General features: G+C 41.2%; 1 protein-coding gene across 7 annotated transcripts in view; it reads right to left on the bottom strand.

The window, feature by feature from the left end:
• Nucleotides 1–24,371, bottom strand: part of DCLK1 (doublecortin like kinase 1) — a 363,242-nt gene that overhangs the window by 99,742 nt on the left and 239,129 nt on the right. For 3 of the 7 annotated variants that reach the window (XM_065408366.1, XM_065408375.1, XM_065408400.1), the window contains exon 4: nucleotides 2,273–2,389. In XM_065408366.1, the coding sequence (XP_065264438.1) occupies nucleotides 2,273–2,389 (117 nt within the window). Of the gene's footprint in view, nucleotides 1–2,267; nucleotides 2,390–24,371 lie in introns of all 7 variants that reach the window. The other 4 variants (XM_065408383.1, XM_065408392.1, XM_065408408.1 and 1 more) reach the window with 2 other exon arrangements.

Genomic DNA, 24,371 nt, shown 5'->3' with positions numbered 1-24,371 from the left:
AATGTCAATGCAGAGCCAATACGACAGCTAACAGGCCCTCACTTTTTAAAGTCTGATTTAACTCTATTCTCCACACCTATAAATTGCACCGTACTCAATTTATGTTCAGGATCAAAGAACAAATCCATCCTGTTGGGTTTTGCATGCCTAGGCTTTCAAAAACTGTTCCTTACACTGTCTGAATACATAATTATCCCCTATAAAAATTATTTAATTCTACTCCCTATATCAATACTTCTCCTCATTACCTCTTTGCAGGATTCCTCTACTTCTGCTGCTGTTATGGTATCATATTCCTTGGACCTAAGCTGACCACATAGTTCACTGGGAAAGGTGTTCAAACCCTCAGACTCTCCCAGCCAAACTAGGCTATCTGGCAGGTGTATATGTTAAACAGGTTTCATCAGTGAATAAACTAATCCCTATATATAGTTTGTTTAAGCAATCTGGGACCTTTAGAGATAAAATACACTATATACTAATAAATATTTTTCACACTATACACATAGCAAGAAATGCTCATCATTTTAATTTTCAAAAGGTTTTTAAGGTATAATAAGGTACAGTAACTCCCCACTTAATGTCCTCTCGCTTAACGTTGTTTTGATGTTACGTCCCTGCTCCATTACAGAACATGCTTGTTTAAAGTTGTGCAATGCTCCGCTATAACGTCATTTGGCCGTCTGCTTTGTCCACGGCTGGCAGCCCTCCTATATCTCCCTCAAGCGCCTCCTGCCCGCCGGCGGACCCCGCAGATCAGCGCCTTCCCCCTGCTCCCCCTGCCCGTGGCAATCAGCTGGTTTGCGGCGTTCAGGAGGCTGGGGGGAGGAGCGAGGACGCAGCGCGCAGCCTCCCCCCTCCTCCTGAACGCCGCAAACCAGCTGATTGCCGCAGGCAGGAGGTGCTGGGGGGGGGGCGCGTAGGGGAGCTGTACGGGGGCTGCCAGCCTGTTTAATACCTGTATTAAATTGCTTGTTTAAAATTGTTTAAAATGTATATAATGCCTTTTGTCTAGCAAAAAAAAAAAAAAAAAAAATTCCCTTGAACCCCCGCTATTTACATTAATTCTTATGGGGAAATTGGATTCGCTTAACATCGTTTCACTTAAAGTCGCATTTATCAGGAACATAACTACAACGTTAAGTGAGGAATTACTGTATGGCTTTATTTGTAGGTTGCATCTCATGTGTCCTCTTCGGATAGGGTTGCCAACCCTCCGGGATTGGCCTGGAGTCTCCTGGAATTGGCATCCCTCTCCCGGTGAGAACTGAAAGCAATCCGGGAGATTTTAATAGGGTATTTTAAGAAAATGACATTACGTCACGTTGAAAAATTATTTTTTTCCCAGAATAGCTTCAGTCAGAGATGGCAACCCTATGTTGTACACAATATCTGCATGTCAACTATTAAGAACTGTTAATTGCATATTCACTGGTCACCACTGAAAGGTAACCAATTACTTACTTTTCTCTTGGGGAAAAACTGCAGAGAGGAACACCAGCCAGACACTCCAGCCAGTAGTATAGCTGCAGAAACAGCACAAACCAGGGACTGCTGCATTGGGGGGATGGAATAAAATGGGGCCCAGCAAGGCCACCCCTCCCCCAAAAACCTCTAAACTTGTGCAAAGGAGACCTCCCCCATTCTGGGAGCACTGGGATATAGGGATGCCCTGCCTCCCTACATGTTGTTGGAAAAGAAACAGCTAGAGACTCCAGCTGATAGGAGCAGCTATGAAAGCAGCCAACTCAGGTACCTTCAGACATTCAGAGCAATGTTTATAGTTTTGACTGGACTTTCTCGACCCTGGGTTGATTGGCTGTTTGCTCCAACCCTCCTCAGTCTCTTTACCTCAGTTTCATTTCATAGCTGCTTCATGTACCCTCTTCTACTTTGCCCTTTTCTCTTCTCCCATTCATGGGAGGGGGAAGAATCTATTGAGTCTGTACAGAGGGCTCCATGAAGATCCAAGTTTTTGTCACAGTACATTCAGTGCATTACTGCAGTAACCCTGACTCTCAGACATAGTTACCATGTTGTGCTATTTAAGATTTTGCAATACAGGTATTTTTCTACAATTTAGATTGGGAAATAAACATTGTCTCTCAGAAACCGAGGTAACTGTCTGATACAAAACATGACATTTTAGTGTAAATTATTGTATATGTACAGTATCTTGCAACCTCCCCCCCCCCCCAGAGATTTTAACACTACCAACTGTATTCAAAAGCATTTGTTTTTGCTAGTAGGAAACATTTCTTCTTTGCTTTACCTGAGCTGGTAGAGGCAGGAGACTTGCTGCGTCTAGATGGACCCGGGCTCTTGGTGGTGCTCCTACGTGATGTTGAAGCTATTTTGGTATAGGAAGTAGATTTCACTACCCGACATTCTAAAAGACAAAGAAACTATACAAGTTAGCAGTTAAGGAAACTAGCAAAGAAATGTTGCAAAAACAGCACAGAAAGCACAAACATTTAACCCATGCTTATATTTATTCCCCTTAAGAAGTTTTATGGGAGAGGGAAGAATTTATTGAATCTGTACAGAGGGCCCCATTCAAATCCACGCTTTTGCCACTCTACAGTGAATACAATACTGCAGTTTTTGTATTTAACCCTGACTCATAAATATTATGTTTACTGTAGGTACATGGAACAGAAAGATTTCATGGCACAGAGACCATGTAAAATTTACAGTTTACTTTTGAAGATTTTAGCAAATTATAATCCATTGTTTTTCTGTAAATGATCCCGCTCCATTGTGAGTGTTTTTCTATCAGTCTAAGCTGTGTTTTATAGGAGAACATACCAGAAGACTGCTTTTATATCTCAAAATGTTTAGATTATATGATATGCTGCAGGTGTCCGTCACTCATGAAAGGTTTGAGGAAAGTGAAGCAAGGTTGTTGCTCCTGCTTAATTCTCTGGTGAGCAACAACCCACCCTGTAGCACATGTAATTCATCACAGGTTGGGGGAAATGGCACTATTTGCTCATAAGAGACATCAGTAAAATCAATGAAGGGGCGAAATTACCCTCCCACTTGAGAACACAGCAAGCTGTTCAGGTTAGAGTTTATATACACCCACACGGCTCTTGCATTTACGCCTGCAAAATGGTTCTTGGCCTGAGGATGGATAGAATATATGTGCATGAAAGTGGAGGGATTACAGTCATAATGGCAACAAATTTCATCATCAGACACTTCACAGAGTTTAAAAAAAAAAAAAAAAAAAAAAAGATTTAGGCTTTTTAGCCCAGATAGGATTAGAAGAGTCTGCAGCAATGTGTGCACTGAGTTCACATGACAGCGTCACTTCACTTTCTTAATTTAAGAGAAACTGATCCACTAATTGATTTGTACATCAGGACTGTCTCCCCGTCTTCCTCCCCACAGGTTCCTTCCAAATTGTTTAAGAGAAACAAACAAGCTTTTTGGTATCACTGGCCAAAACACACTGCATATAGGTATATCATTTATCTTTGTAGTCAATCAATGGCATCTGTGACGTAGTTCAGACAAGAAAGAAGGAGAATCGAGCACAAATAATCCACTGTACCATATCTATCAACAAGGGATGTAATCATGTTTATTTCTAGTGGCTATCCCAACAATTTTCAGGACCTCAAGCTACTGGAGTGGGTAGGAGGAGGAATTGATGAGTTACTAGGGAAGTGTCTGGAGGAGCCATGAGGAGACCTTGTACCAGTGATGAGCGGAAATGCGGAATGCATTTGCTCTGTTCTAAAAAGGTAATGGCTAGCTGAAACCAGTAATACACCAGGGTAAATTTTTCAATTGTATTTCCACTAGAAACTATGAGAGAAACTTCACACTAATATATTTACATCAAAAGCAGGTCCAAAAACCTTCTGCGAATGTCAAACACAAACAAGTTCTTTAGGTCAAGATTTAAAACATAAGGTAATATAATGTGTCAAATTCTTTGTTTTTTATGGAATTAATGCCACTAACGATGCATACTGGAAAAAAAAAATCTGTAAGTGTATAGTATATACTTTGAATACACATCCACACCGGCTGATCAATGAGGAAGGAAATGTGTTTAGATACTACATTAATAGGACGGGCCGTCACTAGGGGAGTGCAGGGCCTGGGACATAGGCGCAGAATTTCTAATCTGCCAGGGGATGCTCCCCCTGACTCCGACAAGGCCCCGCCTCCACTCTATCGCTTTCCCCAAGGCCCCACCCCGCCCTGCTTCTTCCCACCCCCATTCTGCCCCGCCCCACCTCTTCCTGCCCTGCCCCCGCCCTGCCTCTTTCCCACCCAGTTGCTCCCCCTTCCCCAAGCATGCTGTGCCCTCGCTCCTCTCCCCTTACTCCCAGCGCATCCTGATGCCACAAAACATCTGATCCGCGACAGGTGGTAGGTGCTGAGAAGGAGGGGGAGGCGCTGATCGGTGGGGCCCACCGGTGGGCAGGAGGCGCTGGAGGAAGGGGGAGGTCCTGGTAGGGGGGCTCTTCCTCGCCCCCCCCGCCTGCCTCCCGCCTCACCTCCCCACCGCCTCCTCTTGATTTTATCGAAGAGTGGGGCCCTCCAAAGTGTGGGGCCCAGGGCAGTCTCCCCGAATTGCCATACCCAAGGAACGGCTCTGTTAATAGGTGCTATGCAAACCACTAATACAGATGGATCTCATCACCCAAAACTATTAGAATACAGTCTAGTTCGCTTGACAAGTGCAAATCCCTCACATACACTCCCTTAAAGGCAAGCAAATATCTAGTTAAGAGAACTTTCCTTACTGTATATTGTTGTTAGATGTTCTGTTGTGTGTGCACGCGTGCTCTCCCTGTGTGCTGTCCCAGCTCTGCGCAGACTGCTGGCATGGCAGACCTCAAGCGAACCGCCCAATGACAAGATCCATTAAGGTACGAAGGCACCCAGTCAGGATTATTGTTGACAAAACACGGTATTAACACTTGGCAGACCCTACAGGGATACTAAAACATGCATGCCCATGACAATAGACGCAGCTCAGTCAATGGCAGGACTTTCCACTGCTCCCTAAGCTGGCCAAAGATACTCCCACTGAGATACATCTTTATACCCTGATAAAAACAAGTTATGTACTGTCCTCCTGACCTTATCTTTTAGGAGGGGTCAGTGTGTTTCTGTTATCCTTGGGGAATGTTTTTGTACTATCCTTGATATCGGGATGTGCTTGCATGAGTACTCTGTGCTTAGCACTTCTTAGGAATGTGTATTTCGGCATTATCAGGACTGTTCTTGCCAGATTTTGTGAGCAGGTCCTGCCTCATCTCAGGCCCCTAATACAAGGGCTTATGTCTCAGGCTCTCTCCCTACTACATATATTAATACCTGCACTGACATTCTTCATCACATATAAGAAACTTCCTTCCACTTCTAACATGTAAAGGAATACAATGCAGACACAACATTTTTCCATCTCAGACTGATGTAAAACCTTAACTCTGACCTCAACAAAATCCATCATATATTTATTACCTACATATGTGAATTGATTGCATTGTGGGTACATAGGTAACATATGGGGCTGGACTTAGGGTTTTGCATTACAATATAAATGCTCAAGATGTTATGAGACCTAATTTGTGTGTGAATTATTGTGTTCATATGTCTTATTGATTTTTAGATTCTAAACATCCAAAAAGTTAGACTTACAGGACAAACTTTTAATGTGGGAGTATTTTAAAATATTTCCTCTAAAATCTGAGTATTTTTATCTTGAAAATTTGCATAGAAAAATTCAGTTGTCCGATGAAGAGTTAAGAAGTCTTAAATTTGGTGAAGTAATTTATAACTATGTATTTTTTACTAGTGCTTCCATAGTAAGAGAGAAGCAGAAGTTCTGCACTCACTCCACCATTATTAGAGCTCTCATTAAGGTGCTCATAGCTCCTATGTACTTCACCTCAGCCAAAGTGTAAGTGAGAAGACCAGGAGGAGATGCGTACTAAGGAAGAGAATAGGAAATCAAGTGCCTGTCAATAAGAACATAAGAACGGCCATACTGGATCAGACCAAAGGTCTGTCTTCCAACAGTGGCCAATGCCAGGTGCCCCGGAGGAAATGAACAGAACAGGTAATCATCCAGTGATCCATCCCCTGTTGCCCATTCCCAGCTTCTGGCAAACAGAGGCACGGAAAACCATCCCTGCCCACCCTTGCTAACAGCCATTGATGGACCTATCCTCCATAAACTTATCTTTTTTTAACCCTGTTATAATCTTGGCCTTCATAGCATCCTCTGGCAAGGAGTTCCTCAGATTGACCATACATTGTGTGGGGAAAAAAAATTATTTCCTTTCGTTTGTTTTAAACCTGCTGCCTATTAATTTCATTTGGTGACCCCTAGTTCTTGTGTTATGTTTCTTATTTATTTTCTCCACACCAGTCATGATTGTATAGACCTCTATCATATCCGAAGAAGTGGGTATTCACCCACAAAAGCTCATGCTCCTATACGTCTGTTAGTCTATAAGGTGCCACAGGACTCTTTGCTGCTTTTACAGATCCAGACTAACACGGCTACCCCTTTGATACTTATCATATCAATGTTATTTCTTCCTACTGAACTGATATTTGGGGTGGGTGTAGGACAATGTTCCTGCTAATCCTTCAACTGCAGTCCTGGGGAAGTATAAAAATGTCAAGAAAAATCATAAATAAATATGACAAACAACCTAATAGTGTATGAAGAAACATGTGGGACGAGAATAAAAGGGTGGAGAAATGTCTAAGACTTGGTGTAAGAAGAAGCACAGTGAAGTGCCCACAACTTAGGTATCTGGATAATCAAGGAACAGTAGAAAATTAGAAAGGTTAATTCCCCCTGCCCCCAGTCATATGGCTGAATGTTCTACTCACTCCCAGAGAATATTATCCTATGGAGAAGCCATCACATCTAGCCCGAATAGGGCCAGGAAGGTCAAACAAAGTGCTTACTCCTCCATGAGACAGACTTACACATGATCAACTGGAGACTGAGCACATCACCTTCACAAAGCTTCTTCTCTCCTGCCCTTGGCCTAGATAATTGAAATCCTTCTCCTCCTCCTTCTCTTTCCTTTTGCTGCGCAAACTATTCAAAGTTCAGTTCAAAACTGCTTTGGTATAACTTTTTCCCCCTCTCTGAAATGATTCATTCACAGGCCCTGAAGTTTGTTTAAATGACCATATTTTCCCCGTGTACAAGTATCATTGTGAACCTACAGGCAAGGTTTGTCAAGTTTCACATTGCTTATGGGTTTATATGAGTACATGCAGAGATTTTTATATGCTAGACTGTGGCCTGGAAAGGCAAGCATGTGGGATAGGTGCCTCTGCTGCACACACCAGTGTCCGGCAACTTTTGTCTTCAAATATTGTAATAGTACTAGATAAAAAGAGTAAGGGCATGTCTACACCGCGGCACTACATCAGTGCACCTGCACCAATGTAGCGTGTCTGGTGAAGATGTGCTATACCAACGGGAGTGCGCTCTCCTGTTGGCATAATTGCTCCATCTCAGTGAAAAGTGTAAGTTCCCGCTGACATAGCACTGGTATAGACAGCGCAAAACTTGCATCACTCGGTGGGAGGGGGGGTTCCACACCCCCAAGCGGTGTAAGTTAGATCAACTTAACTGGTAGTGTAGATCTTCTCTAAGTTTCCACTGAGGAATTTAACACTATCGTACTACTAAGCCTCTGCTTGCCAGACAGACACTGAGATTAATAGGTCTTGACTTTGTTTCAAAGTTTATATACATGATTCTGCTGCCACATCCCCACTTAGAAAACTAAGCTGTAATGTAAGCTAACAGTTTCCACTAAATAATGGAATTAATCACCCCAGATTGGCCACTTCCATACATAAGGACTAAGTCAGCTGCAGCAGTATTGGGGAGGGTATAGGGCTAGGTAAACTACACTAAAAAATGATTAGAAAAAAAATATTTTCCACTTAGATTGAGATGTTAATGGAATTTCAGCCAAAGGAGAAGGGAAAAACAAGCAACCCCCCTCCCCCCCTTCTGTACACAGCATCATCCTTTCCTAACTGCACAGTGATTCATATAGGCTTCATAAGTTACAAAATACAACCGCATGAATTTTTCCTGGTTTTCTTTTTGTCCCCCTCAACCAAATCAGAGAGTACTACAGGAACAGAGCCCCACCCACACAGAGGAAAAAAAGGCCTCTTGACTCTCTTGGCCACTGGGCCAGGCTCAACCAAAGGAGAACAGAGAAGTAGTAAGAGGTGATTTCAGAGTACGTTCAGATGGGACTTAGAATGTTTGGCAAAGCGCTATTATTTCCATTCACCATTGTCTGATATAGACTGATGAAGGATCAAGACAGTTTGGGTATAAATGCTGATTCTATGCACAACAATACAAAGAAAAAGGGAGTCAACACTTATGTATTACTACAAAACTCAGTTCCAATTGCAGAATGCCAGATAATAGATTTCAGCAAGAATATCTAGCAATAAAAATGTTATATATTATACCACCAAGAAAACTGCAAAATGATGAACAGAACAGACAACCACAAAATATGAGCAGTATACATACTGACTGTGGTTCTTTGAGTTCCATTGTAGCAAGGAGCATTAGCCTACGAGGTTCAAGACATCTGAACAATATTACCAATTATCACATTGAGAGAAAGAGGAGAGATCCAGATGATAGCTCAGTGGTGTAAATTCCTATCTTAAGAACACAAGAACAGCCATACTGGGTCAAACCAAAGGTCCATCTAGCCCAGTATTATGTCTTCCAACAGTGGCCAATGCCAGGTGCCCCAGAGGGAATGAACACAACAGGTAACCATGAAGTGATCCATCCCCTGTTGCCCATTCCCAGCTTCTGTCACAAAGAGGGTAGGGACACCATCCCTGCCTATCCTGGCTAATAGCCATTGATGGACCTAACCTCCATGAACTTATCTAGTTCTTTTTTGAACCCTGTTATAGTCTCGGCCTTCACAACATCCTGTCAAGGAATTCCACAGGTTGACTGTGTGTTCTGTGAAAAAAATACTTCCTTTAGTTTGTTTTAAACCTGCTACCTATTAATTTCATTTGGTGACCCCTAGTTCTTGTGTTAGGAAAAGGAGTAAATAACACTTCCTTATTTATTTTCTCCACACCCGTCATGATTTTAAAGACTTCTATCATATCCCCCCATAGTCATCTCTTTTCCAAGCTGAAAAGTTTTATTAATCTCTCCTCATATGGCAGCCATTCCATACCCCTAATCATTTTTTTGCCCTTTTCTGAACCTTTTCCGATTCCAATATTATTATTTTTTTGAAATGGGGCAAGCACATCTGCACGCAGTATTCAAGATGTGGGCACACCATGGATTTATATAGAGGCAATATGATATTTTCTGTTTTATTACCTATCCCTTTCTTAATGATTCCCAACATTCTGTTCGCTTTTTTGACTGTGGCTGCACATTGAGTGGATGTTTTCAGAGAACTATCCACAATGACTCCAAGATCTCTTTCTTGAGTGGTAACAGCTAATTTAGGCCCCATCATTTAATATGTATAGTTGGGATTATGTTTTCCAATGTGCATTATTTGTATTTACAGACAAGATGAGAGATACAGAGTTCCTAAGATTGCAGTATGGTGTCAGTAACTTCATAATCACGCAAATAATGGGAAACCAGAAATGTTTACATTGGTACCCCGGCTTTTTTCCTGTTGCCAAAGCTCACAAAAAATTAGCATGTAGTAATTAAAGACATGTTATTTGTTTTCAGCAACAGCAGTATAATATAGATAAGCAATGAGGAGGATCAAGGATATCTATGGTTGTTGGTAAGCCACTTTATCGTAAGCCTTAGGCTGGTACCTTTTACTATTGCAAAAGACCTTCGCCACACTAGCAATGCCTGCAGGGCAATCGATAGATCATTACCCCTAATGGAGTACAATTTTAACTTTAAAGACTAGAAATAATTTGTTCCATGTTACTAATTCCTAATGCAGCTAATAAGATTTTGCTATGTCAGTTAAACATCACTGCTCTGTAACCTTCTCTTTCCAGAACTGAAGTTGTACTGGACTGCAGTAGAATGGAGATGGCATCATCTTCTCTAGGAGACAGTGCTGCAGACTGCACTAGTGAATCAGTGGCAGCTCTTGCTTGAAATGATGACATTTTCAAAGGGGCAGTTATCCCTAATCACCAGAAATAAATAGGATAAATGGGGAATATCAGAGAGATTTCAGCTAGTTTAAAATGCTTTCTGATAAGCAATTGCTATGGTTGCACTTAGTTCCCTTTTAGTCCTTACTTAGCATCCACCATTCCACCCCTTCCTGTCTCAAATGAACACACTGATGCATGCTTGGGACAAAAAGACCTATAGTTTTATCACATGCAGCAATCAAATCATCTACAAATGCAAGCTCACGTTTTTTAAGACACCCGATTTGATCTTACTAGAAAAACAAGTAGGTTCTCATCATGAAAAGCAGGAATACCATGTAAATCAGCTGTGTACCAAACTCTCTTAGTAGCAAATGCTTTAAAAAACATTATCTCCTGCTTAGAAGCATGCCTTGATTGCAGATCCTCCTTCATACATGAAGTCCAATCTAAAGCCAAGCTCTCTCTCAAAGGAAGAAATCCTCCTTCATTGTCCAAACCGGGATAAAGACTCATTTACAAAGCAACAACTTCATACAATAGACAGGATGAGTGAAACCTATGCTGAATTTCAACTCAACAACCAACAAGAGAGACTTCCAAACCCTTTCAAATCCAAAATTATCGGTAGATTCAGCCAACAAGAGGATGCTGTTTGGATGGTAAAAATCTATGCATTATTCCAGAAGTGCCTCGTATCTAACAGCAAGGTCTTTAGATAGGTTTCAGAGTAGCAGCCGTGTTAGTCTGTATCCGCAAAAAGAACAGGAGTACTTGTGGCACCTTAGAGACTAACAAATTTATTAGAGCATAAGCTTTCGTGGGCTACAACCCACTTCTTCGGATGCAAGGTCTTTGTGAATCCTCGATAACAAATTACACATATCAGTGTAGTAGGAAGACAGCCTGAGACATAAACCCTTGTATCAGAGGCCTGGTATGAGGCAGGGCCTGCTCACAGAATCTGGCAAGAACAGGGCTGATATTGCAGAAATACACATTCCTAAGAAGTGTTAAGTACCCGAGTATTCACGCAAATACATCCCGATATCAAGTGATAACAGAACATCCTGATATCCAGGATAGTACAAAAACACCTCCCAATAATAACAGAAACACACTGACCCTCCTAAAAGAGAAGGTCAAGAGGATAGTATGTAACTTGTTTATATCAGGGTATTAAGATTTATTTCAGAGGGAGTATCTTTGGCCAGCCTAGGGGGCAGTGGAAAGTCCTGCCACTGACTGAGCTGCGTCCGTTGTCACAGGCATACATGTCTTAGTATCCTCGTAGAGTCTGCCAGGTGCTATTACCGTGCTTCATTGACAATAAACCTGGCTGGGTGCCTTCGTACCTTAACAGATCTTGTGGTCACTGGGCAGTTCGCTCAAGGTCTGCTGTGCCAACTGTCTGTACAGAGCTGGAACAGCACACAGGGAGAACACACACACAACCAAATATCTATCCACAATCACCACTGATTCTTATTTTGCTCATAATCTTCAAAGTCCTTCCTTGTTCATTTTCAAATTAGTGAAACAATGTCAGACAGTCATATTTTACTAAAATATAATTTATATAGGATCTTTTAAATTCAAAGTATTATGTTTGTGAATTGTGTCACTCTTAGATTGTCATTCTGCAGAGATCGCATACATCTTTATTACTTGATCTTTCAACACACCCATTTGTAACTAACGCATACCCCAATGTCCAGATATGCACTATATATTTCTGAAAGGTATCAATGATCTTACCCTGCTCACACACAATACCTGTTTTGGTTCTCTTCCTTTGCCCAATATCAAGAAAACCAGAAATCATTTGTAATAATAATCCTAATCCTACTGTGGCAGAACAGATTTCACATTTCTGATCTCCAGCTGCCAACCCTTGTGAAAGAATCATCTGACATATGCCATTGCAGTGCTCAGGAACATACCTGCCTCAATCCTAAACTGTGCATGGGTTCCTCAGTGATCACAAATAAAAACTTCCCAGTTTTGTCTCAGTTAACAACCTCCATATCTGTAATATTTCCTATGCTTTCTTTGTATTCTGTAAGATGTTTTGCTACAGTTAGTCATTTGCTGTTGACTCCATAGCCTGGTGGTTAGGACATATGTTAGACATGGAAGACCCAGGTTCAAGTCCCTACTCCAAATCAAGCAGAGCACATGTCTCCAGTAACCCAGGTGAGTGCCCTAATCACCAAATTATTAGTTATTCTGGGGTGGGGGTGGGTGGTTGGAATCTGAGGATGTCTCTCTCTCTCTCTCGACATTCCTGGATCTGTGAACCCCCCCCCCCATGCTCTTTTCTTCTAAACTGATAAAAATGTTACACAGATGTGTTTAAAATAAAACAGCATTTTTGAACAGAAAGAAGTTTTGTCAAAGAAAGTCTGACCAGCTCTAATCAGTATTGCCACATTCTCTGTTTTGGTAACCAGCCATTTTGAATGTTACTTGCTCAATATATTTTATCCAAGCCACTCCAACACTGTTTCCCTAGATTTGACCATACCTCTCACATTTTGAAGGGTCTCTTTCACAGGCTGCACTAACCAACATAGAAGATGATGCTATTTAGTTGGAAATAGTTTCACGTAACATGGGAAATTCTACTAAATTTTACGTTTTGCATTTAACAAGAGAATGCCTCATGTCTCACTTTACTCTTCATGAAAGAAAGAAGACTGTCTATGTGCTTCTCTTGCCTATATTTCCCCTTCGTATTATGTGACAGATGCGTATTAGACTTGCATACACAACACAAGCAAAAATCTTTTATCCCTGGACTTGAGAGCATTCAGCACAGTAGTGATCACAGCTCTGTTATGTGGCTCAGAAACAGGCCATTAAAAACATCTGAGGAAGGGAAGGCGACGTTACTCACGTTATACAATAACAGTGGTTCTTTGAGATGTGTCCCCCTATGGGTGCTTCACTGTAGGTGTATCCGCATCCCTGCACCTAAGATCAGAAATTTTAGGTAGCAGTGTCCGTGGGTGCTCAACTGTAAGTTACTCTACAGCAGTACCCTGATGGAGGGGTGCAGCTTCAGAGTCAAGTCTAGTACTGATGAGAATACCATGGATCCAAACATAGCATCTGATGCTGAATCATAGGTGATTGCATATTGTTCCTCAAAAGTATGAGCAGATGCCCAAGTTGCTGCTCTGCATATTTCTGTGATGGGAACATTTTTGATGAAGGCTACAGAAGTGGAAACAGATCTAGATAATGTAAACTCTACTAGCTACTCTGTAACCTAAAATAAAGTTTAAAATGAATCGTCTCTCAAACTCTGCTAATGCTCCATTTCAGGCCAAGGGTGGTTGAGAAGGAACTGAGGACAGTTTGCCCGCACAACACTAGATAGCCTCAAGGCAAGGCATGAGACAGGGAAAGCGCCTGTGTGGGTCAAACAGACACTGGTACCTAAAATCTCCTATCTGAGACACAGGAGCATGGATACACCTACAGTGGAGCACTGGTAGGGATACTACTCAAAGAAGAACTAAACAGTTTTCAGTGTCATAAGATATGACCTATTCTTAACATCTGCTGCTTTAATTTTGGCACAAATGAGGAGATACTTAGATGATCCCAGCAAGTTGCAATCTTGCATCAATTGAGAACAAGAGGACTGTAATGGTGGGGTCATGTCCAATGTGTTGAAGAAGGTATGCTTTTACAGAAGATTTAGAGCTGAGGTCAAAGAAAGAAGAGTATGAGGCCCAACATGAATGTGATGGAAGATGCTATTTTGGGGGATTTAAGAAACCTAAATCCTCCCATATTGACTCTTGTCCATAGGTGCTGGAACTAGGGATGTGGCAGCCCCCCCCAGCATGATGTGGTTTCCATCATATACAGGATCTACAGTTTGGTTCAATGGCTCTCAGCACTCCCACTATAAAAATAGTTCCAGCATCCATCATAACCATGTGAATCTGCTGCTGCCTGCCTGCGCTAATGGCAGAGGAAGCACTTGTTTATGAACTACTCAATTGATAGAGAGCGTGTAATGAATTGTGTTAGTCAAATATATACTAAATGATAGAGAATATAATATTATAAGAAAATATAAAGGAAGTGAATGTTTTGAACATTAATTTTGACACCTTCCTAGATGACCAAAATACCAGGCATCCCCTATGTTCTTTTGGCTCCCCGCATACCACAGATCAGAAAGTTGCAATCTGTTGAGCATGGATTTTCTTGGCACATCTCTCGCATATGCCCTCTAACAGGCATTCTGAACAGTCTTCCAACTCTTGCTCCCACATTGTAAGCTTATGAACTTCAGCCCTTATATAGTCAGTAAAGAGGGAAAACCTTTATCTGCAGAACAGTAGTTTGAAAGCCACTAGTTTATAGAAAAAGTCAACTTTAGAAGTACCGTACAGAAAACATCATATAGAAAAGTTAATAGGGGAATGTCCATTCAGCATAGTTTACTTTAAAACATACTTTTGCCAGGTCCATTGAACTTAGAGATTTCTAGCTCCAACTGTTTTTGAGGTGAAAGGAAAAAGTTAAACTTAAGCTGAAATGCTTTTTGATGCATTTTAATCTATCAATCTGCATATTTAGAAAGTGTTTATCAATGTGACAAATTTGACGTTTAGTATAAAGGGGGTTGGGGCAAGGTTAATTTATTTTTATGCAAAGAAAAAAAACATACCACACTGGAATGAAGATAAATCAAATTCCCATTGGCACTTGCACAGATAATTGGTTAGCTTAACAAAGATTCTCTCTCCCAGAACAAAAAGATAAGTAACTAATCATTAAGTCTTCTCGCTATGGCCCATATAAATTCTCCAAATGTTTCTCACTACCATACTTCTATCTAGATTCAACAATAGACAACCAAAAAAGAAGAGAGCCAGATCGGCGGTAAGTCTGACCACAGTTCAGTGGGGATAAAGTGCCTGGTTAATGGGCAAATTAAAATCAGGAACATTTCTTGAGTGGGGTGCCTATTGAGATATAAACTTCTAAGTTCTCTTTGTCAGAGAGCTCAGGGGAGCTAGATTGACTAGCTTTAAAAATCTTTTCCAGCAGGACATTAGCAAAGTTAATGTCCCAGAAGATATAGACTTTCTCCATAGATAGTGTGTAATCTTGTTGGCAATACTATAGCTGGTTATACTCATAAATCTTTGTGGGCCAGTTTAAGAGGTACTAATACTTTCCAACATAACTAGATGATAATGCTCAACTCAGAGAAAGCAATATATTACAGTCTTAATAGATGAAGGGTTTTTTTAGACTGTTCAGAGCTAAAAATTTGTTTCATGATGTTTTGATGAGTTTTGCAATCGCTCCAGCAGGAACTGCTCTGTCTGCATCCTCACTGGTTGATTCTGTTCTCCCACGTTTACATTTCTAAAATAGAGTCTTTTTCCTCTAATCCATTTATAGAATACTGTTAAATGAAAAATACTGAGACTCTCAAATGCATATGAATGAAAGCTGTCACCACCTCATTAAACAAAATCTAAAACAAAGTCACCAGCATCATCTTCTAGGTCTCCCAGTGTATTGTCTATTTTGACTGTAAGCTTCTTAAGGCAGGAATCATGTCTGTCTTGTACACATCACTGAATATGCAGTCAATGCTTAAACAACAACAAACACTGGAGATTTAAATATTCAGTGCATTCACTTTCAGGATGTGTTGCTGTATGTGTAAACCACACCTCCTGGGTGTGGTGTTCTGTCCCATCTAGTGGCACCGAGACCACTTAGAGAGAGAGAGAAATTGAGACTGCTCTATGGCCTTAGCTAACAGCTAGTTGACTTTTAGCTCATGTGGTCTAGAGTCATGCACTAAGCTCCAGAGGCCCCAGGTTCGATCCCGCCCAATGATGACCAGAGTCTGTTGGCGTTACATATCCAGTATCTTTTTATTATTACAGGTGTTATTTGTGATTCTATTGAATAGGTTATGTAATCTGGGGGGGAACTGTTGTCTTAATGTAAAGAGTTTCCTCTTTGTAAGGTGATATTACAGCTAAGTTGCACAGAGCTAGTTGATATTAGACAATGTTCCATTGGAGTTGGCCTCTTTCCATGAAAAGAGAATGAGTCATTACTATAATCGACAAAGCATGTTCTGCCTGGCAAAGTGGTTCACAAAATTATTTCACTAGATGTCTCTATTTGTGAATTAAATATTGTTATTTTTTTTAATTTTTGCAGTTTGAGGCAATACTAGGTGAAAAAACAACTCTAGTCCTTTAGTGCATCTTCCCCGTTATTCCTAAAGCAAAGCAAATACAGAGTACAGTGCCCAGATGTCTGCTCCTCCCACCACCGTCTTTGCATTTTCTCCCATAGCACCTTCTCTGAATAGAATCCCTTCCCTGAAGTTACCCAGGAGATGACTACCCCATCAAGATAATGGCCTGAGGATTTTACAATCTAAAACTACGAGGAACGCTGCAGCACAACACAAAACAGTATCTCACCAGAGTGTGATCCTACTCTGAAAAGAGTACGTAAAAAATGGAAATTTCTTACTCAACAGATCTGATCATTGTGTACTCAGAATCCTGTCACTTCCTATACACGTACAGTACCGTCTTTGGATAAGGTATACAGTTACTTATCCATGACTGCTTACATGATGAGTAACTTTTCCACTCCTGAACACATAAAATACACAAATAGTTTACACCCACCTTGCACATGTGCGAGAGGAATAGCCAGGCGATAAACTGCTGAGTCATGCACGTATCATTGCCTCATCTGCTCTCGAGCCACCTCCTTCTGGACTAACATTCCAACCCCCAAAGCAGCTTCAAACCACCACCATTTCCTGATATAATCAACCTGACACAAAAAGGTTGTCTTCTTACCCCAAATGAAGAACTTCTTCCTTAAAGTTTACGCCTGCCTGAGGCCCAGTGACAGCTTTTCTGTACCTTTAACATTAGATATCCTACAGCCCCACAGAACTAGAATAAGGAGCTTTATATCCTTGTAATGGGAAGATTCCCAATTTCTAAATGGGATCCAATGCTCACTTCAAGCCCTGGAAGATCCTGAGATTAAGTACTTTAAAGTTGTGGTAATTTTAGGTATAAAAACTACTGTAAATCAGTCTAGAGAGTTGGAGGGTTTTTGTTTTCTTTTATGGCTCCCTGTAGAGCAGTGATTCAGGGTAACTAAAAGTCTTAAGACATCTGGCTTTACATATGGAGATGTGGAAAAATAGTTCTAATAAGTGTTAAAAGCTCTAAAATAAATATTTTAACATATATTGTGGAATTTTCTGTGGTATATACAGCACACATGATAGTGTGGTATAAAGATTTCACCAGCACTCATTGGAATTATGTCCATAATTCACTCATAAATAACATGGCCATCCCACCCTCAAATTGGAATTAGTTCTTATATAGCACTTTTCTTCAGTGGATCTCAAAGCACTTTACAATCTTTAATGTATTTATCCTCCCAAAATGTCTGTGAGGTAGGGAAGTATTAGCCCCATTTTACAGATAGGAAACTAAGGCACAGAGAGGCAAAGTGACTCACCCTAGGTCACAGAGGAAGTCAGTAGCAAAGCACAGATATGAACCTGGGTCTCCCAAGTCGTAGGCTCCTGCCCTAACCACTGGATCATCCTTCCTTTTCCTTCCATGGTCATGAAACTTCTGTATCACAATACTATGTATTCTATATACACCACAGAAAATGTCACAATATTTTAAAGGAAAAAATGTTTAGAAATATCTCAGAGCTTTTAACAGAATACCATCAGGTATTCTCTGTCTATAAAAAACACACACAAACATGACTGAAACAGAAACCTGCAAAGTCATTATTTTCTCTTCCTCAGTTTAATCACCTGCTGCCAAATATCCAGGTATGTTTCTGTGGAGCACACCTGCTAAACCTCTCAAATGCATCCTAGCATTCCATTGGAATGCTAGCAAGCAATGGTATCACAGTCAGTGTTGTACAGGCCAAGTAGTAAAAAGATTAAACATATTTATTCTGATTTATTTATTTTTAATTCTTCTCCTCTTGCCTCTCCTTTTCCTGCATGATCTGAAGGTAATTGATAAGGGAATTCTGTGCAGAAAAAAAAAATTCTGTGCACAATATTTTAAAAATTCTGCAAATTTTGTCAATAAATAAATGTGGAGGCTCCAGCATGGCAGTGGAAAGCACAGTCCACTGGCTGCATGAATGTGGGAGATCACCCTACAGCCCAGGACCTGGACTCAGTGGTGATGTTGAACCCAACCCTGACACAGTGCAAGGGCTGAGCACGCCCCAGAAACATCCCAGGGCCCTGCTCCTCCATGCCAGGTGTGGGCAGGCAGGGTCAGCTTGGCAGAATCAAAGAGTAGAGGGGCTTAGCATGGGAGGGTACAGGTATGGGTTTAGAGGGTTCTGTGTGAGGCAATGTGGGTGCGGGCGGCTCAGAGGAGGGTCCATGTGCAGGGGTATCTGGATTCAAAGGGGCTTGTTGGGGGGGGGGTGTTTCCTGGTGCCGGGGCAATGGGACTCTCCAGGGGAGGTCCAGGTGAAAGTGGTTGGGGCACAACTGGGGGGGGGAGGGCTCAGCAGGGGAATTCCTGGTGCTGGGGAAGTGGGGCTTGGTGGGGTGAGGATCCGGTGCAGCTGGTTGGGGGTCAGTGGGGTGGGCTGGGTGCGGGGGTCTCATCAGGGTGGTCCAGGTGCAGAGGGGTGGGGCTCATCAGAGTGAGGGGTCGAGTCTGAGGAGCTCAGTGGGGGTGGGCTGGATGCAGGGGATAGGACTCAGCAGGGGGGCTCCGGATGCAGGGGGTGGGACTCGGGGAGGTTTGAGTATGAGGGGCTCAATGGGGGGTGATCTGAGTGTACAGATGGAGGTCTGGATACAGGGGGGAGGTGCTTGGCAGGGAGGTCTGGGTGCAGGGAGTGAGGTTTGGTGGGGGGTCTGAATATGGGGGGTCTGGATGCACAGCGGATGTGTGGATGGGGAACAGCTCCCCAAACAGTAACCCCTCCCCCTGTGGCTGAGGAGGGATAGGGGCAGGAAATAGGGATGTGGTATGGAGCCTCCCGCAGCCAGGGAGGTTTCTGGAAGTGGGTCTCACCCAGCTGTGATCACTCCTTGCAGGGAAGAGCAAGTCCCAACCTCCCCTGCCCCTAGTCTAGGAGGGATTAGCAGCTGAGCCCAGCACATGGTAGGAGCACCAGTCAGGGCATCCCCAGCCCTGTTCTCTCCCCCCCCACTGCAGTGATTTACCTCTCTGCCAACTGCTCCAGGTGCCCAAACTGATGCACCCACATTGCAGGGGAGGGGCACGTGACCATTCTTGTGGCTTCCCTTTGCTTCCCTGTCAAAAAGTCATTTTTCTGCAGGGAAGCAAAGAAATCTGTGGGGGACATGAATTCTGCACACGCACAGTGGCACAGAATTCCCCCACGAGTAGAGAGTGGTGTTGAATGCTGATTAAGTTCTTAGTTTATTGTTCATAATTTGTTTAGTTACCAATCTTACATTATGACCAATGCTGTTTGGGGTGTAAGTGGGTAAGATAACAGAGATACCAGATAACTTATCCGTAGGCACCATGTGTTCAGAAACATCTAATTTTATTCAACAAATTATTTAAAAAAAAGTTTTGCAGATTATTTAAAAGTGCATAAGAAGTTACTCTTGCAAGATAATATGGTATAGTTACATGATGACTTATTTGCAAATGCAAACATGGTTCATTTCTAGTTATTGTCCAGATTGCAGCAAAAGCTAAAGATGAATTAGTTTGTTAGATGAAGATAAAGTGTATATATTTTTAAAAAGGAACATGAGTTATCTTTTCATCTGCTGTCAGCACAAAGGCAATGGGAAAACTTAGCCAATGACTTCCAAAATTAATAATGGCCATTCTAAATGTAAGACGTCATCAGCCATAGTTCCTACTCTCTGATAACTCATCAATGATTTAACATGACAATGAAGCTGCAGCTTCATTATCTGGTAATTTAATTTAATTACTGAATATCATAACAATTTGGAACTTTCTTGCAATGCTGGAGATGAGGAGAGGAATAAAACTATAAAACAGACTGTACTAATACATCTGTGTCACAGACAAGCAGGGATTCACTGAGCCACAAGTATATAATAAAAGTGAAAAAAAAAATTATTCTACAAACCTCCGTATTAAAGATGAGTGGAAATAAATGAAATGTCTTTAAAATCCATATCATGAATGTAGGAATTTGATTTATCTTCATTATATGCTGAAATCCCTATATTGGATGAACCATGAGGAGAAAAATGATGGTAGGAAAAAAGTAACTTGATAAATTTAGCAGAACAAAATCTCTCCCTCAGTGGGAGGGAGAGCTGGAGGGTAAATTAATTTTGTTATATCACATGATCTCAATCTTCCATTTTTCTCCTTACATTTTAGCAGCAATCACATGCACAATGGGGAGAGTTTGGAAAGATAGGGAGCCAAAGCCGATTAGTACGAAATGGGTCTGGATCCAAAAAATGTCAGGTCCTGCTTCCTGCAGATTCCCATGTGGGTGGGAGACTGGTCAGTGGCTCCATATCAAGCAGTTTGCTTCTCACAGAGTGAGGCAGACATGGTGTGAGCTGCAGCTGTGGATGGCAGATCCTTGGATCCCAGCACTCCATGGCCCAAAATCAAGGTACATAATCTGCCTTAATCCAATCACTGCAGTATGAGCACATTGGAAGTAAAGATTTTTTTAAAAAAATCAAAAGGCATACTTGAAAAGAAAAGTAAGAAAATGTTTTTGTTAGGCCTACTTTGAAACCTTTAGCTTTAAACAAAGTCTACTCTACCAGAAAAAAACCCTGTAGCATATTGGATAAAAAAAATTCATCTTGGAGTAGCCATTTGGCTGTAAGAATGCTGTTAAATGCTTCTCTAGCCAACCAAGGATTCAGAGACCGGCATGGTCACAAGATAAGGTCAGGACAGAAGGAATACAAATCCATCACAAATTGGTGTGTACAGAAACATGTTCCTTGAATATTATATTTTTAGAACAGTTACTCTGGGTATACTATATTTCTACTCACATAAATATAAGATGAACAGTTTTCTTCAAGAGTTTCCATTCCCTTTTTAAGATAAAAGATCATTTGCTTCATGATTTACAATCCCATTTGCCTTCCTGTACCATTTTCACTATTAATATGGTAGTATAAACATATATGCTATTTTATTAATTTTACTTAAATTAATGCTTGGTTAAGATACTTAAACACATTTTAAATGAGTAAGGTTTATGGTTACGATACTAAAGACAAATATTACACAGATTTGTTCAATACTTTTGTATTATGGAATATGTCCAGAATGTATGGCACACTCACCCAATTCCCATTTTACAACTGTTTTGTTTATTATACGACGTAAATTTCAGAGAAATAAATCTTGTGCTAAATGAAAAATTCTGTTTGACTCAATTTATTACAAAGGACAGTTTTTCCATGAACATTCTCCACAGCAGGAAACTATTGTTTTACAGGTAGTATTTTTGAATCCCCCCCCCCGCATTTTTTCTTAATTAAATGGCTGAGATTTGGCTGCCCTTTCTGTATTACCCTATAAATATCTACTAATCAAGTTAGTATTCATTGAACTAGACAGGGTTCTACATATAACTCTTTAAATGGTTTTTATTTGTGATCTAGATGGGTTTGAATGAAAACCCTTAGCTTGTAATGCATGTGTTCATGGAATATGGAAAATACATATTATACTTTCAAAAGATAGAATAAGAGCCTAATAAAGTCTTACAATTTCTGATTCCTGCTTTTTCCCCTCATATCCCAAATAAAGCATCCAGGTATATGGGATTTAATAATGGACCCTTGCTAAAGGGAAAAATCACTGAAAACATTAAACTTCACTTAATGCAAGAGAAAGGGAACCAAGTCCAGCTCCATGATTCTTGAGGGCAGCCCTGTCACAATGCAATTTCTGATGCCTGGCAGCTTTAAGTTCTGCCACTGATTTAGGGCCTTTAATGGATGGTACATGAGTGGAGGACAGTCATGTCAGAATTATTATTTATTATTTGTATTACAGTAGCATCTAAGAGCCCCAGTCATGGACCAGGACCACATTATGCCAGGCACTGTACAAACACAGAACAAAAAGGCAGTTCCTGCCACAAAGAGCTTATGTAAATTTAAGTATGAGACAAGAGACAGCAGACGGAACCAGACAGGGGAATAAAAGGAATGAATGAGACAATATTGGTGAGCGTGATAGGCAGTGGTCTCAGAACACCAGCAGCCTAATCCTTGTCAGCTCCACTATGCCCCCACCATGCTCCTGATGCTGGAAGTAGAGGGCAGAAGCACAGAGCCAACTGAGGGAGTTCCCCTTCAACAATGAATTCTCTGCAAGATTTTTGTGACTGGATTATGGCCCTTTGATAGTACTCCAGTGGCACAAACTGGCTGTCAAAGAATTTTCTCCTCTGTGTTATTCCACTCTATTTCTGGATAGCTTTCCATATTTTAATGTATCCTCCATTAAGAGAGTATATGTTTAATTTTCCTTCAATCTCAGCTGAGGGGTGGGGGCAAGGAGAGGGGAGGAGGAGAGTAGTAAAGCATGCTTAAATATACAAGCGCTATACATTCCTTTTCCAACGGGACCCAGTGAAGAATCTTATTAGGATAGATAAAATTATATGTTATATATATATATATTATTAAATTTCCCCTTGAATTAAGTGGAGATTTGTTTAATGCAATCATCCACTTTTTATTATTCGAAATCAATGTATTTCATTTTATATGAAATGTGGTCTGTAAATTATATGGAAACATCTGCAGCATTACATTAGATGTAGTAAAATGTTCATTTTTAAATCACCACACATCTTCCCCATAAAGTTAATTGGGGATTCTTTCTAGATCTTGAACTATTGTAGTCAATAAAATATTTCTAAGTAGGTCGGTACCTATTTATAATAAATAATAATAATAATTAATGGAGATATCCCATCTCCTAGAACTGGAAGGGACCTTGGAAGGTCATCGAGTCCAGCCCCCTGCATTCACTAGCAGGACCAAGTACTGATTTTGCCCCAGATCCCCAAGTGGCCCCCTTAAGGATTGAACTCACAACCCTGGGTTTAGCAGGCCAATGCTCAAACCACTGAGCTATCCCTCTCCCCTTAGCACCCTTATCTTATGGTGCCCTAACAATTCGAAATAGAAAATGAATGCCTGTGAAAGCACTCATCTATTATTGGGAGTGGACTACATCCACCCTGATTGAATTGGCCCTGTCAACACTGGTTCTCCACTTGCGAAGTAACTCCCTGCTCTCCATGTGTCAGTATATAATGCCTGCATCTGTAACTTTCACTCTATGCATCTGAAGACGTGAGGTTTTTACCCACGAAAGCTTATGCCCAAATAAATCTGTTCGTCTTTAAGGTGCCACCAGACTCCTTGTTGTTTTTGTGAAAGCACTGGAATTCCACCTTAAGAGTGAGCTGCTGATTTTGAAAGATTAATTTTATACGCCAAATATAGGCTATTTCACTGCAATTAAACACCCGTTGATGGCCCATATCAGTTGACTTAGGCTCATGGGACTCAGGTTAAGGGGCTGTTTAGCTGCAGTGTAGATGTTTGAGCTCAGGCTGGAACCCGAGCTCTGGGATCCTCCCCCATTGCAGGATCCTCCAGCCCAAGCCCGAACGTCTACACCACAATGAAACAGTCCCTTATCCCAAGCCTGCAAGTGAGTCAGCTGACACAGGTTTGCCACAGACATTTAATTGCAGAGTAGACATAGCCTACCTCTCCATGTAGACAAGCCCTTTGGGAAAGTCAGACCTTATATTGTGTTCTATTAACCTTCATATCTTCACTTTTCCTTCTCTTGTCTTATTAACATTAGCAACATTTCTACAACCACATCACATAGCAAAAGAGACAAGCGGCATTCTTGTTTGGTTCAGCTTTTCATATCTTAAATGTAGAGGACACTAATTGGTTTGTATAAGTATATCTTGTAGAGGATCCAGATCCTTCATATGAAGCTTGTCCCAAAATGTAACTACTATATGATCTGCAACAAGAAAAGCCACATTACTCACACATTTTCAAATTATGAGAAGCCATAAATTCAAGGCACAAGACCAGCCTGATATTGGTTAAGGTAGGTAATAATCCTCCAAGCCTGCAG

Source organism: Emys orbicularis, chromosome 1 (assembly GCF_028017835.1).
Source record: "Emys orbicularis isolate rEmyOrb1 chromosome 1, rEmyOrb1.hap1, whole genome shotgun sequence".
Lineage (NCBI taxonomy): Eukaryota > Metazoa > Chordata > Testudines > Emydidae > Emys > Emys orbicularis.
Note: the sequence above shows the minus strand (reverse complement) of the source record. Positions and strands in the feature narration are given on the sequence as shown.